Here is a 27300-nt window from a genome sequence, read left to right as displayed (position 1 = left end):
TTTATTTTTAAATATTATTTATGGCATCCAGATTTGCATAAGATGGACTGGGTCAAAGGCCATGCCCTTTATAAATCAATATTCTTAAGTTCTACAAATTCACTTTCCTAAAGAGCCAAATCACATCCTACTCATCAGCAACGTGGGTAGACATCATTTTCACAATCACTTCTAATTTTCCACCATTGTAAAAAATATATATATTTAATCACTTTCTTACTGTAAAATAAACAATTTACTTTTCCAGGACCCACTGCCTCCCGGCTCCCCCCTTTTTTTTTTTTTTTCAAATGATCTTGAACCCTTTGTCACGAGTCAGTTGCCAAGAGAAGCCTGTTGGGTTTGAGAGCAGTTCTTGCAGACACAGACCACTTCCTCTGAGAATTCATTTGCTTCCCCAGGATGGAATCCAGTTGGGTCCCTGAACTTGCCGGTCCTGTAGGCCGGGGCCTCCATCAATCATACCCCGCACTCCTTTCTGTGTATAAACACCACTCCCCACCCCCAACTGCACAGCAGCCACTTGCATAGCACTCTGGGAGGGCTCTGGGCATGAGCAGTGAGGACCCCAGCAGCAGCTCCCCCAAATAACCACTGCTAATGAGGGTGACTTGAGAAGCAGCTTGGATGTGCTGGTAAATCTAGTTGCAAAATGAAAGTAAATTTAAAGCCTCAGCACAGCGCTTACTTTGAAGTATTCTTACTCTAGTGTCCTGTGTGGCAGTATTGGAATTGTTCAGTGCTAAGACTCAGAGGAGAAAAGCACGTAGCATCACAGGACTTGGAGCACTGGTGCTGAGGCAACCCTTCATTCATTCCTCGGATGTGTGTTAAGGCCCAGGCCCAGGGCAGGGGTCAGGGATTCTCCTCTCACACAGAGCGCGGGTGGCAGGACCAACACTGGGTCTGATCCCCCAGCTGACGGCACAGGCTGCTAACCCCAGGCCTGGAATCTGTCAGATGCCCTTCCTGTTCTGACTTTACTTAGACAGGCCTCCTGACCTTCCCACAAAGATCATGTGTGACTCTCAAGGGTTCTAGCTGCTTGACAGGTTCCTGAGACAGTACATGCAATGAGGACAGGGCTTGCAGAGGGAGCACAGACATGCAGAAGGCTCTGCGTGCAGCCCTAGACCTGGGCGCCTTTGTCACCGTCCTCACCCCACCTCCAGGTATGCAGATAGGGGGCAGGCCTCCTGTGTTGTGGCCCAAGCAGGGCTGTCAGGACACTGAGAACATTTCCTCCTCCCGCAGGAGACAGAGGTCCAAGGTGCCCTACGTCGTACGCCAGTGCATGGAGGAGCTCGAGCGCCGAGGCATGGAGGAGGTGGGCATCTACCGCGTGTCCGGAGTGGCCACAGACATCCAGGCACTGAAGGCAGACTTCGACGTCAGTGAGTGTCGGCCTGCGCAGGACGGGATGGAGGTGTGGGCGGTGGTGTTGGCGATGAGATCTCAGAGCGCTCCATGGCCCGGGCATGTCACATCCTTCGCTGTGTCTTTTCTTCATTTACTGTTTTATTATTTTTAAAAAAGAGAAAACAAGAGTTGTAGAAAAAGCTTCTATAGAAGCCAGTTTTTACACCATCGTACCCACTCATGCCACTTGCTGGGGTGAACCAGGGGCTTCTGTGGGGCCTTGGCCTTCCTGCCTTGGGGGTGGACAGGAGGTGGAAGCCCAGGACTCAGTGTGGTCTGTCCACTGCCCTGTGTGAGGATGCGGTGTGAAGAGGGCACTGATGGGACCCAGCTCAGGCCGGGGCTGTAGCATCTCCACCTCCATCTCACAAACCCTCACGGGCTTTGAAGGACCCGGACCTGCCTCAAATGCCAGGGGAGGGCACAAGACCCCAGAGGGTCCTTCACAGCATCCTCAAAGCAACAGGATTTTGTGCCTGCAGACCCTTCTGTGCAGCACTCACCACCGACCCTGACCAGGACCCCTAGAATGCTCAGCACCCCTGGGAGGGCCTGTGGTGGTTTCAGCTCACTCTGGGGGCCCAGAATAGACCTGGCCTGTGGTGAGGACATAAGCACCAGTGACCCATTGGGTCCAAAGGAAGACACCGGTTCAAACACTGAAACCAATCAGATTCTCCCACAGCCTTCCTGCCATCAGAAGACACTGGTGCAGGGGTGGTTGCTATGTACAGGGCAGAGTCACCCAATTCCCACGCAGGCACTGTGTCCTGCCGTGCTGGCCTCCTCCTGGCCGTCACATCGGGCCAAGCAGGGGAGAGGAATGGGAATGCCCATGGAGCCCCATCAACTCTGCAGACACAGAACTACGCACAGCTCTTGGGAGGGGTCAGATGAGCTGCTCAAAGCCCAGGAGGGACCTGCACAGTGGTCAGCGTGGCAGGGACAGTGCTTTAGCCAAGGCTGGGATGGTGGGAGACTCACTTGGGATCCTGAAGGAGGCCGCTGCATTTCCGTGCTTTTTCCAGATAACAAGGACGTGTCGGTGATGATGAGCAAGATGGACGTGGATGGCATCGCAGGCACGCTGAAGCTGTACTTCCGTGAGCTGCCTGAGCCCCTCTTCACTGACGAGTTCCACCCTAACTTCTCCGAGGGCATCGGTGAGCACTGGAGGCCTTGGCCTTGTGGGAGACGTCTCCTCCACGTGCACTGCTGCCATTGGAGGCTGTGAAAAGTGACGTGTGGGAACCCGAGCTGTGCCCCCTCTGCCATGGTGTTTTAACCCAACCTCAGAAAGCAGGGGACCAAAATCAAGCCTGTCCTGGAAGACCTCGCCCATCCCCAGAGGGCTCCCCGTCCCTATTCCTCAAGGAGACCAAGAGGGTGAAATGGTCAGCACTGTCATGCTGCAGTGTCCTAAAATCTGCTGTCCTCCTTCCTGCAGACCAGGGCTAAACACTGGTGACCAGGTGCTCTAGCCACGGGTCCTGGTCCAGTCAAGCATGGGTTCAAACATGGCCTGACCCTTAGTCAACCTGCAGGCTGATGTCTAAAGCGGGCGCTGACACGTGCAGCACCTGTAGTCTCCACATGACCCTTAGGGCAGGTCTGCCCCCAGGCCCATGCACAGAAGACCTGCTTTCCCAGCATGCAGATGACCCTGTGGTGTCCAGGACGATGAGGGAGTCTCTGCATACTTGGTGGGGCTGGGGCCCCCTCCCACTTCCCACCTCCTTGTGTCCCTCACTCCCCTGTTTCATTCCACACCAAGCCTCCCCTGCATTGGGCTCCCCTGGGGAGGGGGTGGTGGCGGGAGTTGCCCAAGGGCAGCTCTGCCCATGAGTGGCTGTTCTCACGGCTCCTCCTGCTGCTGTTTGCTGGGTGCTGTGAGGTACCCAGCACCTCACTGGGTGCTGACCCCTGTGAGGTAGAGAAAAGATGTTCAGGTGGTTCACATCCCACACAGGTGCCCCTCACAGGGTCCTCACTGGGAGCCAGCACTGTGGGTGTGGGGATGATGACGGGCCTAAACTGCGCAGAGACTCATGTTCCAGGTGCTCCATGTGACCACCTCGGGAGAGGTCTCTGGCTGGTTGTGACCCAGAAGAGTAACCCATCGCCTCCTGCAGCTCTTTCAGACCCAGTTGCAAAGGAGAGCTGCATGCTCAACCTGCTGCTGTCCCTGCCGGAGGCCAACCTGCTCACCTTCCTTTTCCTTCTGGACCACCTGAAAAGGTAGCCCAGCTCTCCCATGGCTGCGGGGGGCTCCAGGTCTCCAGGCCATGGGGTGCCCCTCTGCTCCCACCAGACCTCCAGACTGAGGACCTTTTCCCCCGACCCGTGTCTGCAGTCACTTACTGCCTCTAAGGAGCAGCAGCACTGCCACCCCTGCCCCTGCCTCTCCTCTTTGCCACGCTCCTCCCTCTGCACTGTGGCCTTAACAAAGAACTCAGAGCTTTGGCCATGGCCAGCAGTGCACTTGAACCACCCTCTTCCCTCCCAGTCACATCATAGAGGAGACCTCCCCACCAGCCCAGAGCTGGCCCTTTTTCCTGGGCCGCTGAGACTCGGAAGTACCAGGGCTGGAGTCAGCTTGCAGCACAGCCAAGGTCGACGTCACTCCCTTCCTGAGGACTCCAGCATGGCACAGCCCCTCTGTCTCTCTCGGTGGTGGTATTGAAACAGCACCCACTGTTTCAGTCCTCTACAGGGTGGCAGAGAAGGAGGCAGTCAATAAGATGTCCCTGTACAACCTCACCGCTGTCTTTGGCCCCACACTGCTCCATCCCTCCGAGAAGGAGAGCAAGCTCCCTGCCAATCCAAGCCAGCCCATCATCATGACTGACAGCTGGTCCTTGGAGATCATGTCCCAGGTATGGGAAGACAGGCTCCAGCCCACCCAGCCTGACAGACGTGACCTCTACCTTCTCCACCCCCAGTCCTGCCCAACTTTCTACTTGCATTGTATGTAGTGGTGGCAGAGATCCAGAGAGAGGGACTTGCCTAGGTCTGCATGGATGGGAGTGATGCGGGGGGGCCCAGGCCACCTCCTGGTCCTGCTGGTGCACTTTGCTGGAAGCTTAAAATCACCTCAAGTGTTCGGGTGTGGTGGCTCATGCCTGTAATCTTTGGGAGGCCAAGGCAGGATAACCGAACTCAGGTGTTTGAGACCAGTCTGGGCAATGTAGCAATCCCCATCTCTAGAAAAAATACAAAGAAAAATTAGCCAGGCATTGTGGCACACACCTGTAGTCCTAACTACCTAGGAGGCTGACACAGGAGGATCGCTTGAGCCCAGGAGTTAGAGGCTGCAGAGATCCATGATGGAGCCACTGCACTCCAGCCTGGGGGATAGAGCAAGGCCCTGTGCATCTCTAAAATAAACACCCCCCTACCAAGTCATGCCTTGTCAGGACCCCACCCCACCCCCGTCTCACTGTAAGGGGTTCATGACACCAGCAGGGGTTTCCAGCACCTGAGGTGGACTTGGAGGCTTACGCCCCAAAGACCTCCCCACCAGCTGCTGTGAGCCCCCCTCTGAGCCGCTCTCCTCTTCCCCACTCTGCCCGGGCAGGTCCAGGTGCTGCTGTACTTCCTGCAGCTGGAGGCCATCCCTGCCCCGGACAGCAAGAGACAGAGCATCCCCTTCTCCACTGAAGTCTAAAGGCCCCAGTCCATCTCCAGGAGGTGGACAGACAGCCTGGAAACCTCTGGCTAATCAGGCCATCCATAGAGTGGGAATCAAGATTTTCTGAGGCATCCTTGGGCCTCAGTGTCAGGCCGTCTGCCAAGAGACAGCGGCCCAAAGCAGAAGGACATTTGGCCTTGGCAGATCCCACCCAAGTCTGAAAACCCCAGGCTGCCCTCAGACTGTGTTTTTTTTTATGTGGCCACCTGAGGGCGTGCCAAACCAGTGCATCTGAGAGTCCAGGCCTGGCCCTGGGAGACAGGGTGAAGACAGTGGCTTTTATGAACTTAACTTATAGAGTTTAAAAGGTTTCTACTGGATCACTTGTCAAGATACGCCCTCTCAAGGGAGAAGGGCATGTGATCAGATTCCCTCACTGTTGTATCTTGAATAAACGCTGCTGCTTCATCCTGTGGGGCCATGGCCCTGTCCCTGTGTGGGTAGGGCCTCTTCCATTTCCCTGACTTAGAAACCACACTCCATTTAGAACAGGGTTTGAGAGGCTTAGTCAGCACTGGGTAGCATTTTGACTCCATTCTTGGCTTCTTTTTCTTTCCAGAAGGATTGTTGTGCAGAAATGGGTCTTCTGTTGCCATGTTTGTCCTCCTTGGAAGGCAGCTCCAGGCAGGCTGTGAAATGTTGGGGTACAGGACCCCCAGGGAGGGGGTCCCAGGCTACGCACTTTAGGGTTCGTTCTCCAGGGAGAGCGACCTCGTCCCCTGATCCTGACCGCCCTTCCGGCGCACGCTCTCCTGTTTGGCTTCCACAGACCTGGACTTCTCTGGTTTCTCTCTGCCCACACACTCCCTGCCCCAGGTGTCCCTGCCCCAGGTGTCCCTGCCCCTGCCCCAGCACAGGTGACTTCATTTCTGTCCTCTCAGCTCAGCAGACTCGCTCAACTTTTGTAAAAGTCTCCACTTGGTAGCAGCTTGCTGATGACTTGTTTTAAAACTTTAATCCTAAATAATCTTTTGATACTTGAATATTTTCAAGTTTTATGCATAGTTTCTAATTTTTTTTTTTTTTTATAACAGATCCAGATACTTAATACAATGCTGGAATGTACTCTGGGGATAATCCGTGTCCTGGCAGCATTTGCTCTTCCTCTAAGCGCCTGGCCCCACTGCTCTTAGGAGTGGGGTTCCGAAGTCTGGAGAACAGGATACATGGAGGGTTAGGAAGGGGCCAGTCCTAGAGATGGAAGATTCCCTCCCAGAGCAGGTGGAGGCACAGGACCAATCGCTACCCCCTCTGCCGGCACCTGCGGGGGAGCCCAGGCATTCTTTGTAAATCCTCCTGACCACCTGGCTCAAAGAAAACGGAAGCGTGGAGGCCGCCAAGTATTTTCAAGAAATAACCCCATGAACACTGCATCACTTTTTTAGAAAGAGGGCTTTGGGGCAGAGGGAGGAGAGAAGGGAGAGCAGAGCCGAGTTTCCAGACGGTCCTGCAGGAGGAAAGGACGCAGCTGCCCAGAGGGAAGCAGGATCGAATTCAAGAGAGTGTGTGGGGTCCCTGGATGACACCAGCACCCAGTGTGGCTCTGTCTGGTGACTGCTCCCAAGGTGGAAGCAGTGGGTTTCCCCTGTGTGTCAATAGGCAGCTCCTGCTGAGCCTGCAGCTCATCGGGGAGGCTGACAGCGGGGCCGTGCACTTGACACTCCTCTCTGCTTGTGGACCTGGTGAGGCAGGGAGCAGAAAACAGAGTCATTTGAAGGTTTTCTGTCCGTGTCTGTGTGCGGTGTGGATTTTGTTGTGCTTTTTTCTTGCTGGGAGAGCACGGCCACCATTTGCAAGCAGTGTCACCCTCATGGGTGGTGAGGACAGAACAGGAGCCTCTGCTCTCTGTACCTATCTGGGCCCTGTGAGCTCCCCTGTCCTGGCTTCCATCTCTGTCTCAGTGACCATCCAGCCCTGCAAGGAAACACATCTTTCTTAGAAAAGCCAAATCCAGCCCTTGTCTCGGTCTCCTCTGGTCTCATGATGTGCATCTGTCGCCTTGAAACTGGAAACCAATCTATCAGTGTCTGTACCAATTTTTTGTTCCCTCCCCAACCTCCTTCCCCGTGCGACTTTTTATTTATGTAGGATGTGTGCTGTCTAATGATGGGATGACCACACTTTTCCATGTTCTAAAAGTGCTCCTCTCCCACAGGGCCCCAGAGTTGATGGTCGCTTTGGGTTTACAGCTCCCGCCTCAAAAGCCTGTGTGGTGGTAAAACCACCACCACAGGTGGTGCTCTCCCGCTGAAGTGGAGATTGTAGTGAGCTGAGATTACACCATTGCACTCCAGCCTGGGCAACAAGAGCAAAACTCCATCTCAAAATAAAAAAAAAGAAAAAGAAAAAAAGAGACCAGGCGTGGTGGCTTATGCCTCTAATCCTAGCACTTTGGGAGGTCGGGCGGACAGATCACGGAGATCAGGTGTTGGAAACCAGCCCGGCCAACATAGTGAAACCGAGTCTCTACTAAAAATACAAATTTAGTCAGGCATGGTGGCACGCGCCTCTAGTCTCAACTACTCAGGCAGCTGAGGCAGGAGAATCACTTGAATCAGGGAGGCAGAGGTGGTTGTGCGCCGAGATCGCGCCACTGCACTCCAGCCTGGACAACAGAAAGAGGCAGGCTCCCTCTTAAAAACAACAGCAAAAAAGAGGTAAATGGTTATGAACTTAATGCACTTTTATGCCTGTGTTCTTCAATTTGCTTAGGAAACACCCACACTTGAGAGCTAGACTGTGGTCCTGACTGTGGACATGAAATACATGGTTTCTTGCAAAAAATAGATACTGAATAATTACGATTTAGTTGAACTAGAAATCCATTCGGTTTCTTCCATATTTTTCCAAAATTTTCATCCTTTTTTTTTCTTTCTTTCTTTCTTTTTTTTTTTTTTTTTGAGACGGAATTTCGATCTTGTCGCCCAGGCTGGAGTGCAATGGCGGATCTCAGCACTTGCTGGCAATGGCGGGAGGCTGGGGGACGCTCCTGCAGTAGGTACTGGAAGGAGAGGCGCGCACAAAAAAGACATTGTAAGAGGAGGGGTGCACAATGGCTGCAGATCCGCCAGTGAATCACTGAAGATTCCTGCTCTCCTGCTGAGGTGGAGATTGCAGTGAGCTAAGATCGCACTATTGCACTTCAGTCTGGGCAGCAAGAGCGAAACTCCGTCTACCAAAAAAAAAAAAAAAAAAAAAAAAAAAAAAAAAAAAAAAAGAAAAAAGAAAAGAAAAAAGAGAAGAAAAGAAAAAAAGGAGGCCAGGCGTGGTGACTCATGCATCCCAGCACTTTGGGAGGTTGGGACAGGCGGATCTCGAGATCGGGAGTTGGAGACCGGCCTGGCCAACATGGTGAAACCTCACCTCTACTAAAAATATAAAAATTAGCCAGGCATGGTGGCACGCGCCTGTAGTCACAGCTACTTGGGCGGTTGAGGCAGGAGAATCATTTGAACCCGGGAGGCAGGGGTTGTGATGGACCGAGATCAGGCCACTGCACTCCAGCCTGGGCAAAAGAGTGAGACTATGTCTGTTTTTTTTTTTTTTTTTTTTTTGAGACGGAGTCTCCCTAGGCTTTCTCCTGCCTCAGCTTCTGGAGTAGCTGGGACTACAGGCGGCCGCCATCATGCCTGGCTAATTTTTTGTATTTTTACTAGAGACAGAATTTCACCGTGTTAGCCAGGATGGTGTAGATCTCCTGACCTCATGATCCACCCGCCTCGGCCTCCCAAAGTGCTGGGATTACAGGGGCGAGCCACCGTGCCCGGCCCGGAGTTTTTTTATGATTACTCAAATCAGTCTCCTTGAGCATTTGAGGAGCAGAGTTTGTGAGGACAGCTTGGTGGGTCGGGGGAAGCCAGTGGGCCAAGAGTGCTGATTGGTTAGGGATGAAATCGAAGGGAGTTGAAACTGTCTTATTGAGCTGAGTCAGTTCCTGGGTGGGGGCCACAAGATCAGATGAGCCAGTTAATCCATCTGGATGGTGCCAGCTGATCCATCAAGTGCAGGGTCTGCAAAATTTCTCCAGCACTGATCTTAGGAGCAGTTTAGGGAGGGTCAGAATGGGGAATGCAGCATTCTCCAGGAGGGGACCCGGCTCTCCTTCTGCAATGCAGGCAAAGGCCTAGATGCCAGTGTAACCTCCCACAAGGCATGGCTTCAAGATTCCCTGACCAGAAGTGATGCTTTTTTGCCTCGGGCCCTGGGTTTGAAGCAGCCTGGCTTTCTCTCGGTAAGTGGCTGGTGTCTTAGCAGCTGCAATCTGAGCTCAGCCACCTATGCACCACTGTGGGGGAAAGAACTGCCAACACTTTCAATAAAGTTCCCTGAGACGACTTGCGTGCATGTTGATTTCATGATCAGCGCCGCTGGGAAGAACCCCTGAGCCGGTGGGGTGGGGCTGGAAGCAGCAGGTGCAGTGGTGGGGCTGGGTGCCCAGGAGGCCTCAATGCTCAATCAGGCCAAGGTGGCTAAGCCCAGGCTGCAGGGAAGGCCAGCCTGGGGGGTGTGGGTGAGCACAGGCAGTGCCAGCTGGGCAGCGTTAGGACGCTGGAGCCGCAGCCGTAACTCCACAGAGTGGGGCAGTCTGGTTGGGACAGGGACCACTGTTGCTTTGGCAGAGAAAGATGATCCCCACTGGGGAGAGGCTGTTCTGACTCTGCAGGTGGGACAGGGACAGATGGCCTCCAGGGTGACCCAGCTGGTCTTCCTTTGCTGTGCTGAGCCCTGGGACAGGAAGGACTCCCACCACACACAGCCTGGGCCTGGGTTCTTACCTGTGGCCACTGCTCTGGCATGAGCCCTTCAGTCTTGGGTGGTTTCTGCTTGGTCCGGGATTTGGTGTTGCTGCTGAGTCCAGCCTTTCCACCACCTCTGCATGGGCCATAGGTATTGTCAGCCGCCTCCCGCCTTGGCTTCAGTAGCTCACCCAGCTTACAGGGGAGCTGCCCTGGGCTGGAGATGGGCGTGCACCCTGGGTCCTTTGAGCGCAGCTTGAGGAGACCCGGCCACATCCACTGGGCCACAGGTTACCCTCAGCAATGCCCACATCAGCCGTCAGCCTCAGCCTCCCCAGGAGAGCAAGGCTCACACGACAATGGTTGCCAGTGGCCAGTGAGGTGGCTGAGCCCAGCCAGGACCTTTCTCATACTCTCAGGATGTGGCTCTGCTCATGAGCTGCCTGGTCAGCTCTCTCGGGCTGAGAGGGGCTTGTCACACGGGCCCCTGCCTGCAGTGTGACCCTTCTCAGCTTCTCTCAACAGTCCTGCCTGGGGAGTGTCACCGCCACCATGACCATTTCCCTGACACTGCGAGGGTGTGGGGACGTCCTGGGTAGAGACAGGCCCATGGCAGCTGCAGGCTCAGGGGCGCCCTGCACTGGTGGGCTGGGGACCTGGCAGAGACCACACCAAGGGCTGGACAAGGGGACGAGCCTCCAGCCTGGCCTCTCCGCAGGCCTGAGCAGCCCCTCCCACAGGCAGAAGGGTCCACACTGGGTTCTGCTCTCGTTGCAAGAGCTGTGAGTGCCACGTGCTGTTCTGCCCAATCTGGTGTCTGCAGGTGAGGTGAGGGCTGCCGCTGGCCCATTTCTGAGTGTTCAGCACCTAAGGGTGACTGCACTCTCTGTCTGCTACCTTCCGGGTCCTGTTTGAAAATCAAACCCGGCCAGGCACGGTGGCTCATGCTTATAATCCCAGCACTTTGGGAGGCCGAGGTGGGCGGATCATGAGGTCAGGAGATTGAGACCATCCTGGCTAACACGGTGAAACCCCATCTCTACCAAAAATATACAAAAAATTAGCTGGGCATGGTGGCAGGCGCCTGTAGTCCCACCTACTCAGGAGGCTGAGGCAGGAGAATGGCGTGAACCCATCTCAAAAAAAGAAAAGAAAAAAGAAAATCAAACCCACGCTCACAGGACAATTTTTTTTTTCTTTTAGAGACAGGGTCTCACTTTGTCACCTAAGCTGGAGTGCAGTGGTGCCATCATAGCTCAATGCAGCCTCCAATCCCAGGACTCAAAGGACCCTCCTGCCTCAGCCTGCCAAATAGCTTGGACTAGAGCTGTATGCCATTTGACCTGTTTTATTATGATTATTTTTATTTTGTAGACATGGGGTCCGGCTATGTTGTCCAGGCTATTCTCAAAATTCCCGGCCTCAAGCAATCCTCTCACCATGGCCTCTCAAAGGGTTGGGATTACAGGTGTAAGGAAATGCATCCAGCTCAGCCACAGAGCCCTATTGCATCTGTCTTACTAGGAGCAAGAGTTGACTGCCCCCTCATCCCCATTCCAGATGTTGGGGCTGTGTTCAGCTGAGGCCGGACCACTGGCATGACCCAGGGAGCGGGATCATTCACTGCTGCCCCAAATCTGGATCATTCCACCTTGATGAGACTTTCTCATCCAATCCCTTTACTTGACAGCAGGGAAACCAATGAGCAGAGAGCACCCCCAGCTCACTCAGGGTCTCAGAGCTGATCCATGAGCAGAGGCTGAGATCCTGGGATCTTGTACCCTAGCCTGGGCCCGGCAAGTTCGCTCCATTTCTGCTGGACAAGATGGGGCTGGACCTTGACCAGCAGCCCTGGCCCGGACATGGCTGTGCTTGTGCAGGCACCCAGGCCGAGATGCCCTGGCATCAGGCATTTTATTATTATTATTATTTTGAGATGGAGTCTCACTCTGTCACCCAGGCTGGAGTGCAGTGGTGTGATCTTGGCTCACTGCAACCTCCACCTCCCAGTTAAAGTGATTCTCCTGCCTCAGCCTTCCAAGTAGCTGGGATTACAGGCTCATGCCACCACATCTGGCTAATTTTTGTATTTTTAGTAGAGACAGGTTTCCCCGTGTTGGCCAGGCTCATGTTGAACTCCTGACCGCAGTTGATCCACCTGCCTTGGCCTCCCAAAGTGCTAGAATTACAGGCATGAACCACTGCATCATTTAAATGTAGTGAGAGGCCGGGCGCAGTGGCTCATGCCTGTAATCTTAGTACTTTGAGAGGACGAGGAAGGCAGATCACCTGAGCCCAAGAGTTTAAGACCAGCCTGGCCAACATGGTGAAACCCTGTCTCCACAAAAAAATAGAAAAAATTATCCCTGCTTGGTGGCACATACCCGTAGTCCAAGTTACTCGGGAGGCTGATGCATGAGAATCGCTTGAACCCCAGAGGCAGAGGCTGCAGTGAGCTGACATGGTGCCACTGCACACCAGCCTGGGTGACAGAGAGAGACACTGTCTCTATATAACAAATAAATAAATGTGACCAGGCACAGTGCCTTAGGCCTGTAATCCCAACACTTTGAGAGGCCAAGGCAGGTGGATTATGAGGTCAGGCGATCGAGATCAGCCTAGTCAAGACAGTGAAACCCCATTTCTACTGAAAATACAAAAATTAGCCAGGTGCAGTGACGGGCATTTGTAATCCCAGCTACTCAGGACACTGAAGAAGGAGAATTACTTGAAGCTGGGAGGCTGAGGTTGCAGTGAGCTGAGATCATGCCACTGCACCCTAGCCTGGGCAGTGGAGCAAAAGTCCATCTCAAATAAATAAATAAGTCTATGCCTGTAATCTTAGCACTTTGGGAGGTTAAGACCGGTTGATTATCTGAGGTCAGAAGTTCGAAACCAGCCTCACCAATGTGGCAAAACCCCATCTCTACTAAAAATACAAAAATTAGCCAGGTGTTGTGATGTGCACCTGTAGTCCCAGCTACTTGGGAGGCTGGGACATGAGAATTACTTGAACCCAGGAATGGAGGTTGCAGTGAGCCGAGATTGTGCCACAGCACTTCAGCCTGGGCAACAGAGTGATACTTTGTCTCAAAAGAAATCAATAAATAAAATATAAAATTAAAAAAAAAAAGATAAGTAAGATTGCAGAGTCGTGCCGCGGAAGCGTGCTGGTCCTATCCATGTAGCAAAGGCTGATTTCATACACAAATGTCACAATAACTGTTTTGTTTTTTTTTTTTCTTGAGACAGAGTCTTGCTCGGTTGCCAGGCTGGAGTGCAGTGGCGCGATCTCGGCTCACTGCAAGCTCCGCCTCCCAGGTTCTTGCCATTCTTCTGCCTCAGCCTGCCAAGTAGCTGGGACTACAGGTGCCCACCACCATGCCCAGCTAATTTTTTTGTATTTTTAGTAGAGACGGAGTTTCACCAAGTTAGCCAGGATGGTCTCCATCTCCTGACCTCGTGATCTGCCTATCTCGGCCTCCTAAAGTGCTGGGATTACAGGCGTGAGCCACTGCACCCAGCCACAAGAACTTTTATACCCACCCCTGAAAGAAAGCCCTGATTGCCTTCCAAAGAAGCAGTACATGGACTGACACATGGGCTGTCCCAAACAGCTCTGGAAAGATAAACAGAAAACAGAAAATGACACGCTCAGCCCTTGAGGCCAAAATGCCCTTCCCCAGAGCAGCTGCCAGAAGACAGGGAGCAGGATCGGGTTGGGGGTCACTTCTGGGTGAGGGGGAGAACGGTCAGACCCGGGGCAGGGGTGTTGGAGCCTGGTCGGCCTCACTGGAACAGAAGAGAGCTGCTTCGTGATGCTCAGCTGACTGGCAGAGCCTTGCATAACCCAAGTTCTCACGGTACAGAGAGGCCAGCCAGTGCGGGGACAAAGACAGGCACACACTGAAATGTTTCCTGGAAGACGGGGCCCAGTTGCATCTCTCAAATGGGACCAGATTGGAAGGGAGACCAGCTGCTTTGGGCAACCAAGGCCACTTCTGGGTGAGCTCCCAAACTAGACGGTGTCGAGGGCCCTGGACCTGGCAGCTGGGCTGGACATCACACAGCCCTGTATTCCACGAAATGGCATCTCAGTGCTTGTCTGGCCAGTTCTCCAGAAGAACCATCCACGGGCCACTTTTCCATTCCCCTCCTATGCACAGACTGGGCCGGGCCTGACCAGAAACTCTCCTTTAGGGTTTTCAGTCGCTGCCAAAACTTGAGCCCAGCAGTGAGGATGGGATGTTAAAATGTGACTCTGCGCCAAGCGGTGGCTCGTGCTTGTCCACCCAGTGCTTTTGGGAAGCTGAGCTGGGAGGATCAATTGAGGTCAACAGTTCAAGGCCAACCTGAGGAACAGAGATCTCTACAAAAAAAAATAAAAATAAAAAATAGCCTGCTCTGGTGATGTGCACCTGTAGTCTCAGCTACTCAGAAGGCTGAGGTGGCTTAAGCCCAGGAGTTCAAACCTGCAGCTCTGATGGTGCCACTATATTCCAACATGAAAGACAGAGTGAGACCACGTCTTGAAAGAAGGAACAAACAAACTAGGCATAGAAGAAACAGACCTGAAAATGGCCGGGCTGGGCGCAGTGCCTCATGCCTGTAATCCCAACACTTTGGGAGGCTGAGGTGGGTGGATCACCTGAGGTCAGGAGTTTGAGACTAACCTGGCCAACATGGTGAAAACCCATCTCTACTAAAAGTACAAAAATTAGCCTGGTGTGGTGGCGGGCGCCTGTAATCCCAGCTACTCGGAAGGCTGAGGCAGGAGAATGGGTGAACCACAGAGGTGGAGCTTGCAGTGAGCCGAAATCATGCCACTGCACTTTAGCCTGGGTAGCAAGAGTGAGACTCTGTCTCAAAAAACAAAAATTAAGAAAAAATACGTGAAAACAATAAAAGCTGTATATGGCAAAGCCATAGCTAACCTACTACATAACGGGGAAAAGTTGAAAGCATTTTCCTCTGTAAACAGGAACAAGATGAGGATGCCGGTTCTCACCACTCCTATTCGACATCGCACAATCAGGCAAGAGAAAACAGTAAAAGGCATCCACATTGGAAAAGAGGACATCAAATTATCCTTGTCTGATGAAGATGTGATTTAGATCTAGAAACATGTAAAGGCTCCACCAGAAAACTCCTAGACTTGATAAATAAATTAATACAGCTATTTGCAGGATATAGAATCAACAACAACAATAACAGCAAAAATCAGCAGCATTTCTACACACCAATAATGGTCTGGTTGGGAAAGAATTAAGAAGGCAATCCCATTTACAATAGCAACAAAATGGAAAAACATATGCCACAGGAGAAATTTTACCAATGAGGTGAAAGATTTCTACAAGGAAAACTACAAACCACTGAGAAAATGTTTAAGAGGAGAGAAAGAAATGGACAATCATTTCATGCTCATGGTAGGAATTCATAGCATTAAAATGACCACACTGCCCCAAGCAGTCTAGAGATTCAATACAACCCCGACCAAAATACCAATGTCACCACTCACAGAATTGGAAAGTCCTAAAATTCACAAAAAAGGACTAAAAAAAAAAGAGCTCAAAGACCCAAAGTCATCCTCACCAAAAACAGCAAAACTAGAGGCATCCCATTACACTGCAAATTACAACTACAAAATGTTTGACAAGTGCGTAGTTACCAAAATAGTATAATCCTAGCATAAAACTAGACACTTAGATCAATGGGACAGATGAGAGAACCCAGAAACACAGCCACATGTTCACAGCCAGTTGATCTTTGACAGAGCCGACAGAAACACACACTGGGGAAAGGACACCCTCTTCAATGAATGGTGCTGGGAGGGTTGGATAGCCACATGCAGAAGAATGAACCCAGACCCTTATCTCTCAGCATATACAAAAATCACCTCGAGATAGATCCAAGACTTGAATGTTAAGATATGAAACTACAAAAATACTGGAAGGAGAAAACTCTTCTGGACTTCACTCTAGGCAAGGAATTTATGACGGGCTCAAAAGCCCGATGTGGAGAAGGATGAGCTGGACGATGGCCCATTGGACGTGTGTCCAGCAGAACCCCTGACAGCTCACGAGGGAGCCTTAGAGGCCAGGTTCCTCCTTGCTGTGCCCACGCGGGAAGTGGGGTTGCTAGGGTCAGAGGCTGGCCCAGACTTGCACGTGCAGCCTGCCTTGTTTGCAGTGGCACTGGGTCCCTGACTTGCAACTGGAGGTGTCTGCTTAAATGGTCCCCCAGGGATGCGATGGAAAGTAAAGACAAAAGTGCCACCCAACAGAGTTGCTCCCTGTGCCAGTTCCTGCAGTCACCATGGATGTGCTCAGCCTGGGGGGCCCCCTGGTGTTCAGGCCCACTCATGCCCCATTGCCATGGGTGGTGCTCGGGGCCTTTCTCTTTACCTGTTTTCTTCTGAGGGAACTCAGAGCTGGGGCTGCCTCTCTGCTCCCAAAGCCCGTGGGTGTGGCTGCAGGGCTGGAACTGGCTCCAGAAGTGCCAGGCCTTGGGCTTCTCATGCTGCCCTCCATGCTTGCAGCTGGCAAGGGGGCAGGAATCAGTGAGGTGACCTGGGCTGAGTCCTGGGAGTTGGAAGAGGTGGCAGGAAGGGGATCCGAGAAGAACAGGGGGCCTGGTGGTCTTTGCTTCCCAGACACAGGAGCTGTAGAGGGAACCTCTGCAGCAGATGCTAGGGGGGCACTGGGCCCCGGGAGTCTTAGGACTTGTGTCTCTCCTGCTGTGCATCCATATTGGGTGCTTTAGAAACAGCAGGCAGACCAGAAGCCCCTGTTGCAAGTGAAGACAAAGCATGGGAAGGCCGTGAGGGTCTGCAGTCCCAGATGGCCTTGGCCTCACCCCGCAGTACACTGTTGATGCACTGGAATGCCGCCTCCTTCTCCAGGTCCAGGTCTTCAGCAGTGACCCGGAACCCCAGCTGTAAGGGAGGTGGCAGCATCAGAGGCTCCCCTCGCCTGCGTGGCAGCAGGGGAAACTTGCGTCTACGAGGCCTAGAGGCCTGGGATCTGGGGGAGCCAGTCCTGGGGGCGAATGTCTGCCCTGGTGTTGTATCTGCCACCTTTTCACACTGAGTGTGACCCGAAGAGGCAGCCTGAGGCCTGGCCTCACTCACTGTCTTTGAGGAACTGAGGGTCAGCTGGCAGTGGGATGAGGCTGGCCCCCCTCTCCTCCTCCGCTTTAGCCATGGGAAGCCTCCCGTGGAGCTGTAGGAGCTCGAGATGGCATTTCGTTTGGGACACGAGCTCATGCAGGAAGTCTGGGATCTCTGGTTATATCTGACTTCTGACCTCTGGGAACCTGCTGCACCTGTGGTTGAGGCCCGGAAATGTGAAGGGCCTCCATCCACTCCACTCAGTAGGGACCCCGACATGGGGGTCAAAGTGGGGGGGGGAGGGGCCGCTGCAGCAGCTGCAGGAGCAGAAGTGCCAGGCCTTGGGCTTCTCATGCCCCCATCCATGCTTGCAGCTGGCAAGGGGGCAGGAATCAGCGAGGTGACCTGGGCTGGGTCCTGGGAGTGGGAAGAAGTGGCAGGAAGGGGATCTGAGAAGGAGAACAGGGGGCCTGGTGGTCTGTGCTTCTTCCTAGACACAGGAGCTGTAGAGGGAGCCTCTGCAACAGATGCTAGGGGAGCCACTGGGCCCCGGGAGTCTTGGGACTTGTCTCTCTCCTGCTGTGCATCCATCCTGGGTGCTTTAGAAACAGCAGGGAGACCAGAAGTCCCTGTTGCAAGTGAAGACAAAGCGTGGGAAGGCCGTGAGGGTCTGCAGTCCCAGATGGCCTTGGCCTCACCCCGCAGTACACTGTTGATGCACTGGAATGCCGCCTCCTTCTCCAGGTCCAGGTCTTCAGCAGTGACCCGGAACCCCAGCTCTAATGGAGGTGGCAGCATCAGAGGCTCCCCTCGCCTGCGTGGCAGCAGGGGAAACTTGCGTCTACGGGGCCTAGAGGTCTGGGATCTGGGGGAGCCAGTCCTGGGGGTGAGTGTCTGCCCTGGTGTTGTACCTGCTGCCTTTTCACACTGGGTGTGACCCGAAGGGACAGCCTGAGGCCTGGCCTCACTCACTGTCTTTGAGGAACTGAGGGTCAGCTGGCAGTGGGATGAGGCTGGCCCCCCCATCCTCCTCCGCTTTAGCCACGGGAAGCCTCCCGTGGAGCTGTAGGAGCTCGAGATGGCATTGCGTTTGGTGCACGAGCTCGTCCAGGAGGTCTGGGATGTCTGCTTATATCTGACTTCTGACCTCTGGGCATGGAGGTCTCTCTGCAGTGGCCCAGGCCTGGGCACAAAGGGAGAGACGCCTCCATTGTCCCGCAGGGGCCGAAATGCAGACCGTGCATCCCCGGTGACCACGGGGACCCTTCTCTGATCATCAGGATTCTCTTGGACTCTGGGGTCCTTGTCCTGCTCAGGCATCCCTGCCCCGCTCTCCTTGAGGTCCCCTCAACAAGATCTTCCCTGGACACGAGTCTGGGGACAGCCGGGTGTTGTGGGCCCCAAAGGGGTGACTCCCTGCTCCTGGCCCCACAGAGATTCCTTGTGCTCAGCGCAGGGGCTGAGCTGCAGGACGCTCTGGAATTTGGAGCACACAGCACTGGCTTGCTGTGGTACCTGTACAATCAAATTGAAGGCAGGATCACCAGGAAGGAACACAGGGCTTGAAGGATCACGGAAAACCTTCTTGGAGTTGTCTTGACACCACTGATGCCAAGTGTCTGGATACTTGTAGGATGGCCTGCCACTCCGTCCAGGGACAGGAGCAACGGGGAGATCCCACAAGCAAAGTGAACTGGGGAATGGGTTGAACGGGCTCCAGGCAACTGAGCCCTACTGGCAGGTCCTCAGCCGCAGGCCGGGACAGGAATAAGGGGCACAGAGTGCCCAGGTAACCGCTCCTGGGAGCAGTGGGGAACCGTCCAACGCTTGAACTCTCGAGAGCTGGGCTCTGAGGTCCTCGTCGAGCTGCCAACTCGGCCGAAGGCTAAGCGAGCAGTTTCTTCTGTTGCCGGGCAACGCGCCTTTTAAACCTGAGGGAGTGGGTGCGCGTGCACAGAACGGCGCGAGTCATAGAGCGACCTTAACGGATTAGCCTGGCAAGATACCAGCGGAAAAGGCACCTGCTGGTTGCCAGGCAACGCATCTTTTAAACCTGAGGGAGTGGGTAGCGTGCACAGAATGCCGCGAGTGACAGAGTGACCTTAACGGATTAGCGCGGCAAGGTACCTGTGCAAGATACCTGCTGGCAATGGCGCGAGGCGGACGTGGGGGGTGGGTACGCAATAGGTAGTGGAAGGAGAGACTCCCGCACAAAGGTCGCAGGAAGAACAAGCGCCCACAGTGGCTGCAGATCCGCTAGTGGATTACTGAAGGTTCCTGCTCTCCCGCTGAAGTGGAGATTGTAGTGAGCTGAGATTACACCATTGCACTCCAGCCTGGGCAACAAGAGCAAAACTCCATCTCAAAATAAAAAAAAAAAAAAGAAAAAGAAAAAAAGAGACCGGGCGTGGTGGCTTATGCCTCTAATCCTAGCACTTTGGGAGGTCGGGCGGACAGATCACGGAGATCAGGTGTTGGAGACCAGCCCGGCCAACAAAATGAAACCGAGTCTCTACTAAAAATACAAATTTAGTCAGGCATGGTGGCACGCGCCTCTAGTCCCAACTACTCAGGCAGCTGAGGCAGGAGAATCACTTGAATCAGGGAGGCAGAGGTGGTTGTGCGCCGAGATCGCGCCACTGCACTCCAGCCTGGACAACAGAAAGAGGCAGGCTCCCTCTTAAAAACAACAGCAAAAAAGAGGTAAATGGTTATGAACTTAATGCACTTTTATGCCTGTGTTCTTCAATTCGCTTAGGAAACACCCACACTTGAGAGCTAGACTGTGGTCCTGACTGTGGACATGAAATACATGGTTTCTTGCAAAAAATAGATACTGAATAATTACGATTTAGTTGAACTAGAAATCCATTCGGTTTCTTCCATATTTTTCCAAAATTTTCATCCTTTTTTTTCTTTCTTTCTTTTTTTTTTTGAGACGGAATTTCGATCTTGTCGCCCAGGCTGGAGTGCAATGGCGGATCTCAGCACTTGCTGGCAATGGCGGGAGGCTGGGGGACGCTCCTGCAGTAGGTACTGGAAGGAGAGGCGCGCACAAAAAAGACATTGTAAGAGGAGGGGTGCACAATGGCTGCAGATCCGCCAGTGGATCACTGAAGATTCCTGCTCTCCTGCTGAGGTGGAGATTGCAGTGAGCTGAGATCGCACTATTGCACTTCAGTCTGGGCAGCAAGAGCGAAACTCCGTCTACCAAAAAAAAAAAAAAAAAAAAAAAGAAAAGAAAAAAGAAAAGAAAAAAGAGAAGAAAAGAAAAAAAGGAGGCCAGGGTGGTGACTCATGCATCCCAGCACTTTGGGAGGTTGGGACAGGCGGATCTCGAGATCGGGAGTTGGAGACCGGCCTGGCCAACATGGTGAAACCTCACTTCTACTAAAAATACAAAAATTAGCCAGGCATGGTGGCACGCGCCTGTAGTCACAGCTACTTGGGCGGTTGAGGCAGGAGAATCATTTGAACCCGGGAGGCAGGGGTTGTGGTGGACCGAGATCAGGCCACTGCACTCCAGCCTGGGCAAAAGAGTGAGACTATGTGTGTGTGTGTTTTTTTTTTTTTTTTTTTTTTTGAGACGGAGTCTCCCTAGGCTTTCTCCTGCCTCAGCTTCTGGAGTAGCTGGGACTACAGGTGGCCGCCATCACGCCTGGCTAATTTTTTGTATTTTTACTAGAGACAGAGTTTCACCGTGTTAGCCAGGATGGTGTCGATCTCCTGACCTCATGATCCACCCGCCTCGGCCTCCAAAGTGCTGGGATTACAGGGGCGAGCCACCGTGCCCGGCCCGGAGTTTTTTTATGATTACTCAAATCAGTCTCCTTGAGCATTTGAGGAGCAGAGTTTGTGAGGACAGCTTGGTGGGTCGGGGGAAGCCAGTGGGCCAAGAGTGCTGATTGGTTAGGGATGAAATCAAAGGGAGTTGAAACTGTCTTATTGAGCTGAGTCAGTTCCTGGGTGGGGGCCACAAGATCAGATGAGCCAGTTAATCCATCTGGATGGTGCCAGCTGATCCATCAAGTGCAGGGTCTGCAAAATTTCTCCAGCACTGATCTTAGGAGCAGTTTAGGGAGGGTCAGAATCTTTAGACTTCAGCTGCATGACTCCTAAACCGTAATTTCTAATCTTGTGGTTAATGTGAGTCCTATGAAGGCAATCTAGTGCCCAAGCAAGAAGGAGGTCTGCTTTGGGAAAGGGCTGTTACCGTCTTTGTTTTAAACTATAAACTATAAACTAAGTTTCTCCCGAAGTTAGTTCAGTCTACACCCAGGAATGAGCAAGGACAACTTGGAGGTTAGAAGCAAGATGGAGTTGATTAAGTTAGATCTCTCACTGTCTCAGTCACAATTTTGCAAAGGCAGTTTCAATCGTGATAAGAGTGGATTTCCTTGTCTCATTTTTGATCCTATGGGGAAAATATTCAGTCTTATGTCATTAAGTATAATAGCTACAGATATTTCATGTATGCCATTTATCAAGTTTAGTAAATTCTCCTCTATTTACGTGGAGTTTTGCATTTTTTTAATCAGGAATGAATGTTGCCTTGCCCGCATCTATTGTTTCTCAACTTTTTAATCATCGCAATTCCTACTGGCATGAGATGTTATCTCATTGTGGTTTTGATTTGCATTTCTCTAATGATCAATGATGTTGATATATAGACCAATGGAACAGAACAGAGACCTCAGAAATAACACCACACATCTGCAACCATCGGATCTTTGACAAGCAATGGGGAAAGGATCTTCTATTCATTAAATGGTACTGGGAAAACTGGCGAGTCTATGCAGAAAACTGAAACTAGACCTCTTCTTTACACCTTAGAAAAAATTAACTCAAGCTGGATTGGACTTTACTATCATGTTCTGATTGGATGAGAGCAAGCACTAGGACAACCAATCTGAGCATGAAAATAAAGTCCAATCAGAGTAGGCCTAGAGGTTTTTCTCTCATCCAATCAGAACATGTAGTCCAGGAACCCCATTGCCTAACATCAGTATAGGAATCCTGCTGAGGTGGGGAGTGAGGCCATGCTTTCCTGCCTAAGCCTGCCAAGCTGTTCCGTGCTAGCTTAGGAAGCCACCTACTACGTACTACACGCCGGAGGCTGGAGGCTGGAGGCCGGAGGCTGGAGGCTGGAGCCCACGGGCACCGTGGCTCTCCTCACGCCTCGCCTCGCTATGGTAGGTGACGGCTACCGAGACTGCAGCGTCCCGGGAGCGATAGGAGGGCCGCGGGCAGGGAGAGCTGCTCCTGTCCGGCTAGAGGATGAGGAGATGGAAGAGCAACGTGCCCCACGTTGGAGACTGGGGCCTGTGACAGCGCACCTCCCCTCGCTGCGGTTGGTGGCGGCCACGGAGATGGCAGCGCAGCTGAGGAGGTAGGAGAGGAGAAAATAGTTTTGGGGTAGATGGAGGGGTAAAGAGGATGGTGAGTGTCAAAGGGAAAAAAAGGACGGCGAGCAGGAGAAGGCGTTGCAGACCGAGGGTGAGGAAGAAGATGGTGGAAAAATAAGTTTTTGGGTAGATGGAGGGGGAAAAGAGGGTGGTGAGCAGCAGGAGTGGGGAGAAAGCTTTGGGAAAAGATGAGGGAAAATGTTTTTGGGTGGATGCAGGAGCAAAAGAGGGTGATGAGAGCGCGACGGGGGAAGAGGGTGGCCAGGGAGAGGGGAAAAGATGGTGGTGAGCGGTAGAGTAGAGAGGGCTTTGCGAAAAGTTGGTGGGGGAAAATGGTGGGGAAAAAGTTTTGGGGTAGATGGCAAAAGAAAAAGGGGTGGCGAGAGGGAGGGGGCCGAAAGCAGTAGGGAAAAGAAGGTGGGGAAATAATGGTGGGGGACCAAAGGTTTTGGGTAGATCTTTTTCTGATCTTTAAATTAGATTACTTGTATTTTTGCTTTTCAGTAGTCGTGCTTTTTGTGTATTAACCGCTTGCCTGATGCATAGTTTGCTAATACTTTCTTCCATTTTCTGGATTGTTTCTTCATTCCACTGATTGCTTCCTCTGCTTTGCAGAAGCTTTTAAGTTTAATGTAATTCCACTTGTCTATTTTTTGCTTTTGTTGCTTGTACTTTTGATGTCTGTTTGAAAATTCCTTCTCCTAACCAATTTCATTAAGCATTTATCCTATGTTTTCTTCTCTAGTACTTTCATAGTTTCAGGTCCTACATTTAAATCTTTATGTTGAGTTGAATTTTGTATATGATAAGATAACGATGTAGATTTGTTCTTCTACATGTGGGTGTTGGGTTTTCCTAGCACAGTTTATTGAAAAGATTGTTATTCCAGAGGGTGTGTTCTCCGTGCCTAGGTTAATAATTAGTTGACTGTAAATGCGTGAATTTATTTCTGAGTTCTCTATTTTGTTTCATTTATTTATTTATTTATTTATTTATTTATTTATTTATTTATTTATTGAGACGGAGTCTCACTCTGTTGCCCAGGCTGGAGTGCAGTGGCCGGATCTCAGCTCACTGCAAACTCCACCTCCCGGGTTCACGCCATTCTCCTGCCTCAGCCTCCCGAGTAGTTGGGACTACAGGCGCCCGCCACCTCGCCCGGCTAGTTTTTTGTATTTTTTAGTAGAGACGGGGTTTCACCGTGTTAGCCAGGATGGTCTCGATCTCCTGACCTCGTGATCCGCCTGTCTCGGCCTCCCAAAGTGCTAGGATTACAGGCTTGAGCCACTGCGCCCGGCCAGTTTCATTTATTTATGTCTGTCTGTCATTTGTCTTTCTCTCTCTCCCCCTGCCCCTTTTTTTGACAGTGCCATGCTGTTTTGATATGATACTATAGATTTGCAGTTTCTATGGATTTGTAGTATATTTTGAAATAAGTGTGATGCCTCCAGTTTTTCTTTTTTTCAAGATTCTTTTGTCTCTTTGAGGTGTTTTGCATTTCCATGTGAATTTTAGAATCTTTTTTGTCTGTTTCTATGAAGAATGTCTGTAGTTTAACATGGATTGCATTGATTCTGTAGATCACAATGAGTGATAGAGATATTGTAACAATATTCTTCTAGTGCATGGACAGGAGATATCTTTCCATTTACTTGTGTCTGCTTTAATATCTTTAATCTATGTTTTATAGTTTTCATTGTAGGATCTTTCTTGGTTATGTTTATCCCTAGGTATCATTATTTGGGGGAGTTAACTACTGTAATGAAACAGCTTTCTTGATTTCTTTCTTAAGTGTTTCACTATTGGTGCATGTGTGTGCTACTCATTTTTATGTATTGATATTGTATTTTGCAACTTTACTAAATTCATTATTTCTAGTAGGTTTTTTTGTGGAATCTTTAGGGTTCTCTATGTATATATGATCATGTCACCTGCAAACAGGAACAATTTGACTTTTTTCCCCCCAATTTGGATGGATTTTATTGCATTCTCCTGTCTAATTGCTCTAGCTAGGGCTCCCAGGACCATGATGAATGAAAGTGGTAAAAGTAGCCACACTTGAACAAGATCTTAGAGGAAGAGCTTTTAACTTTTCCCCACTGATTACGATGTTAGCTGTGGGTTTGTCATATACAGCCTTTATTGTGTTATGTTCCTTCTGTACTCATTTTGAGTTTTGATCATGAAGGAATGTTTAATTTTATTTTTTCAGCATCTGCTGAAATGATTATATGGTTTTTTTTTCATGATTCGCTGAATATGATGTATGACATTTATTTATTTGTGTTTATTGAATCATTCTCATATTCCTCCAATGAATCCCCAAGTATTTTCTTGAGGATTTTTACATCTGCGTTCATCAGGGATATTTGCCTGTGGTTTTCTTTCTGTGTTGTGTCCTGGTCTGTTTTTTTTTTGTTTGTTTGTTTGTTTGTTTGTTTTGTAGCAGCGTAATGCTGACCTCATAGAACAAGTTTGGAAGTACTCCTTCCTCTTCATTTTTCGGGGAATATTTTGAATAAAATTGGTATTACCTCTTTTAAAAATGTTTGGTAGAATTCAGCAGTAAAACCATAATTTTTCTGTTTTTCTTTGATGGCAGATTTTTATTACTGCTTTAATTTCATTACTCATTATTAGTCTGTTTGGGTTTTTTATTATTCTAGCTTGTGAAATTGCTATGTTTCCAGAAATTTATCCATTTCTCCTAGATTTTTTCAATTTGTTTATATATAGGTTTTTTAGGAATCTCTTATGATCCTTTGTGTTTCTGTGTTATCAATTGTAATGTCTCCTTTTTCATCTGTGATTTTACTGCAGTTTTCTTTCTCTCTTTCCTAGTCTTGTTACAGCTTTTCAATTTTTTTTCAAAAACAAATCCCCCACTTCTTTGTTCTTTTGTCTTTTTGTAATTTTTTTTTAGTTTATATTTTTAAAATCTCTAATCTTCATGATGTGTTTCTTTTTATGAATTTTAGCATTTAATTTTTTTGCTTTTCTCATTACTTGAAGTGTACTGTCAGGTTGGCTATTTGAAATCTTTCTACTTTACTGATTAGGCATTTATAGCTATGCACTTTATCTCTTAACAATTGCTTTTGCCACATCCCACAGGTTTTGTTATGTTGTGTTTCTATTCTTGTTTCAATTAATTTTTACTTTCCCTTATTCATTTCAATGAATTTTGAATTTTTTCATTTATTGGTGGTTTGTGAGCATGTTTTAATTTTCATGTATTTGTACAATTTTTAAAATTCCTGCTGTTACTGATTTCTAGTAATATTCCACTGTGATCAGAAAAGATAGTTGATATGATTTCAGTTTTTAAAAATGTGCCATTACTTGCTTTTCGGCCTAACACATAGCCTATCCTGGAGAATAATCCATGTGCTCCTGAGTAGAATGTGTGTTATGAGGTCGTGGAGTCATACAAAGCTGTGTAAATTTCTGTTAGGTCCATTCGGTATAGAGTGCAGCTTAAATGATGATTTTTTTGTTGTCTGGATGATCTGCCCATTGACGACAGTGGTGTGTTCATTATAGTGGAGTGTTGAGGTACTCTATTATTATTATTAATTTTTTTTTTCTTTTTGAGATGGAGTTTCTCTCTTGTTGCCCAGGCTGGAGTGCAATGGCACAATCTCAGCTCACTGCAACCTGCACCTCCCGGGGTCAAGCGATTCTCCTGCCTCAGCCTCCCGAGTAACTGGGATTACAGGCATGTTCCACCATGCCCTGCTAATTTTTTGTATTTTTAGTAGAGACTGGGTTTCTCCATGTTGGTCAGGCTGGTCTGGAACTCCCGACCTCAGGTGATCCACCTGCCTTGACCTCCCAAAGTGCTGGGATTACAGGCGTGAGCAACCACACCTGGCCGGAATCTTAAAAAGTTTAATACATGGAAGTAGGGTAGAATGGTGGTTACCAGAGACAGGGAGGTGGGAGAAAAGGGGATCTGTCGGTCCAAGAGTACAAAGCTGCAGTTATGTGATTATAGTTAATAATAATATATACTGGAAATTTGTGAAGAGAGTGTATTTCAAGTGCTGTCATCTAACTATATGAGAAGATAGATGAGTTCATTAGTTTGACTGTAGTAATTTTTAACTATGTGTGTATATATATACAAACACACATGTAGGGTACATATATACAAACACACATGTAGATTTTCATATATATAAATCAAAACAGGCTGTCCACTTAAATATATTCAATTTTATTTTAAAAATAAAAATGTGAGACAAAGAAAAAAAGCATGCATATAGTCTTAAACTCAATTACCGATATAAATAAGTGCACTGCTAATCAGAGCAGTGAATTAAATATTACATTTGTTTGTTTATATTGTAACTTTTCCTTTTATTTTCATGTGTTTTCTATTTATAATTATGCAAATACTTAATGAGTTCACAATGCTACCATATATTAAATATACTCACCATATTTGAGAGGTGATGAATGTTACAAGTTTTAGGTCATAGTCACTGTAAGAATGTTCCCTTGGGAAGTGTTATTTTCTGTTGGTTTGTATTTTAAAACATTCACCACCACCAAGAGATAGCCTGGGTTTTTCTCATCTTCACCCACCATAAAGACTGTTATAATGAACGCCTCTGAGCATATATCAGTATGGGCAACTAAGCATACTTGTGACAGACAGCTTCTCAGATTTGGAATTGCTGATCCAAAATCAATGAGTTCCTGAGGTCAGCCCAGTTCTAGCACAGGCAGAGACAGAAAGCCTGCAGGAAACTTTGGCCTTGGGGTGGAGCTCAAGGGGAGAGGTGCACTCCCCATGGGTGTAAGTAGGGGATACCTATACTCAAACTTTCACAGGTATCTAGTACCTCTAAACCCAGGGAGGCTTTTCTGTCTATTCTGATTGCATAGGTGAATGATGGTGTCTTTCTCTCCATGAGTTAACATTTACTTTCTCTG

The 27300-nt window shown here is 50.0% G+C and overlaps 2 protein-coding genes and 1 pseudogene across 2 annotated transcripts; 2 read left to right on the top strand and 1 right to left on the bottom strand.

Annotated features, from left to right (window-relative positions):
- Positions 1-153: 153 nt before the first annotated feature.
- Positions 154-24858, bottom strand: LOC105498485 (putative POM121-like protein 1). The gene is given in 12 exon segments (XM_071078927.1): positions 154-1513; positions 2404-2647; positions 4000-4126; positions 4426-4622; positions 6962-9982; positions 16251-17143; positions 17146-17214; positions 17216-18295; positions 18297-18394; positions 18582-18647; positions 22262-22335; positions 24821-24858. Coding segments are annotated over 7 exon segments (2007 nt in total). The 3' UTR covers positions 154-1513; positions 2404-2647; positions 4000-4126; positions 4426-4622; positions 6962-9982; positions 16251-16561.
- On the top strand, positions 1106-3337 carry LOC105498486 (breakpoint cluster region protein-like). The gene is made up of 2 exons (XM_011770633.3): positions 1106-1394; positions 2448-3337. Exons 1-2 carry the CDS (start codon positions 1106-1108, stop codon positions 2651-2653), a joined length of 495 nt encoding a protein of 164 aa, XP_011768935.2. The 3' UTR covers positions 2654-3337.
- LOC139358399 (breakpoint cluster region protein-like) lies at positions 3349-7279 on the top strand (annotated as a pseudogene).
- Positions 24859-27300: the final 2442 nt, after the last annotated feature.

The sequence above is a fragment of the Macaca nemestrina genome, chromosome 15, assembly GCF_043159975.1.
Source record: "Macaca nemestrina isolate mMacNem1 chromosome 15, mMacNem.hap1, whole genome shotgun sequence".
NCBI lineage: Eukaryota > Metazoa > Chordata > Mammalia > Primates > Cercopithecidae > Macaca > Macaca nemestrina.
Note: the sequence above shows the minus strand (reverse complement) of the source record. Positions and strands in the feature narration are given on the sequence as shown.